The 1,219-nt window shown below is 62.4% G+C and overlaps 1 protein-coding gene across 1 annotated transcript in view; it reads right to left on the bottom strand.

Annotated features, from left to right (window-relative positions):
* Positions 1–1,219, bottom strand: part of LOC104490690 (uridine-cytidine kinase-like 1) — a gene marked incomplete at both ends in the record, with an annotated part of 9,634 nt that overhangs the window by 7,034 nt on the left and 1,381 nt on the right. The window contains 4 exons of the mRNA XM_010133012.1: positions 3–75; positions 766–782; positions 905–966; positions 1,053–1,219. The exon at positions 1,053–1,219 is cut by the window's right edge and continues 21 nt beyond it. Of these exons, the coding sequence (XP_010131314.1) occupies positions 3–75; positions 766–782; positions 905–966; positions 1,053–1,219 (319 nt within the window). The remainder of the gene's footprint in view (positions 1–2; positions 76–765; positions 783–904; positions 967–1,052) is intronic.

Below are 1,219 nucleotides of genomic sequence, written 5' to 3'. Positions count from 1 at the left end.
ACCTGCGGCGTGTTCTCCAGCACACTCAGCGTCTTCGGCAGTGGTTGCCCCTGGTGAGCAGAGGCCAGAGCTGCCCTGCAAGGAGGAAGCAGCACTCAGAGCCGTACAGCGGGCGCACACAGAGCCCCTCAGAGGGATATGGCCTCCAGGCAAAGGAAGGCTCCTCTCGGAGAACCCACCACACAGGCTGGACACCAGAAAGCGCTTGGCCTTACTGCCCCAATCCCTGTGTCTGGTACCAGGTACAGACCCCAAGGCAGCACCACAACCAAGGCAGACCTCCCCTGACCAAAAGCCCAGTGCCAGCAGCCTCCGCACACACAAGCACCCACAGAGCGGGAGCAGCAGCTTCACACAGACCTCGCTGCGTACCCTGGGACAGGGCTGCCCAGGTTGCCTGGAGGTACAAGGACTGTCTCGTGAGGCTGGCTACAGGAAGCCCCAGGAAGCAGGAACTGTCCAGGGCACTTCTCCCGTAGGAGGGAGCAGCACGGGGCACTCCAGGACTCAGGGCAGGAATCACACTCTGGAAAGGGACCAGAGCCAGTGGTATAAGGCAAGCCCAGCTGCTGCAGGACAGGTCACACAGGAGCCTGCAGCTCAGCGAGGCTGCAGGGGAAGCCCCCCTGACCCCAAGAGGAAGCAGCCACACACCAGCATCTCTGCACAGCTTTGCCCAGCACGGACTGGGAGAAGAGGGTGCTGGAAACCCTCCACCCCCAGCCCAGGACCCACCCCCTCAGCGCTGACAGCATCCCCACGTACCTGACAGTGATCTCGCGCTGGGCAGCAGAGCAGAGTCATCCAGCATGGCCAAAGGAGAAAAAGAAAGACCCCGGGTCACTGCACCAGCCAGGTGCAGACGCCCGCAAGCAGCCCCGGTCTGCTCCAGTCCACCCCTCACCTTCTCCAGCTGGCTGTGTACATGCTGCACGATGAGGTCCAAGGCTACAGAGTTTTCCCCCCCTGCCAGGAGAAAGGAGAAGATGGTCAGACCACGCTGATCCAAGCCCACCCCAATGCCAGGTCGGGTCCGGCAAACATGGTCTCACCCCTGGGCACCACGATGTCGGCGACCTGCACAGTGGGCTCGATGTACTGCTCGAAGGCCGGCTTCACGAATTTGTTGTACTGCTTGATGACCCCCACGATGTCACGCCCACGCTCCATGATGTCGCGCTGCAGCCGCCGCACCAGCCGGATGTCAGAGTCCGGGTCC

The sequence above is a fragment of the Buceros rhinoceros genome, unplaced genomic scaffold (genome assembly GCF_000710305.1).
Source record: "Buceros rhinoceros silvestris isolate BGI_N320 unplaced genomic scaffold, ASM71030v1 scaffold27073, whole genome shotgun sequence".
In the NCBI taxonomy this organism is placed as follows: domain Eukaryota; kingdom Metazoa; phylum Chordata; class Aves; order Bucerotiformes; family Bucerotidae; genus Buceros; species Buceros rhinoceros.
This window is presented reverse-complemented; position numbering and strand designations above follow the sequence as displayed.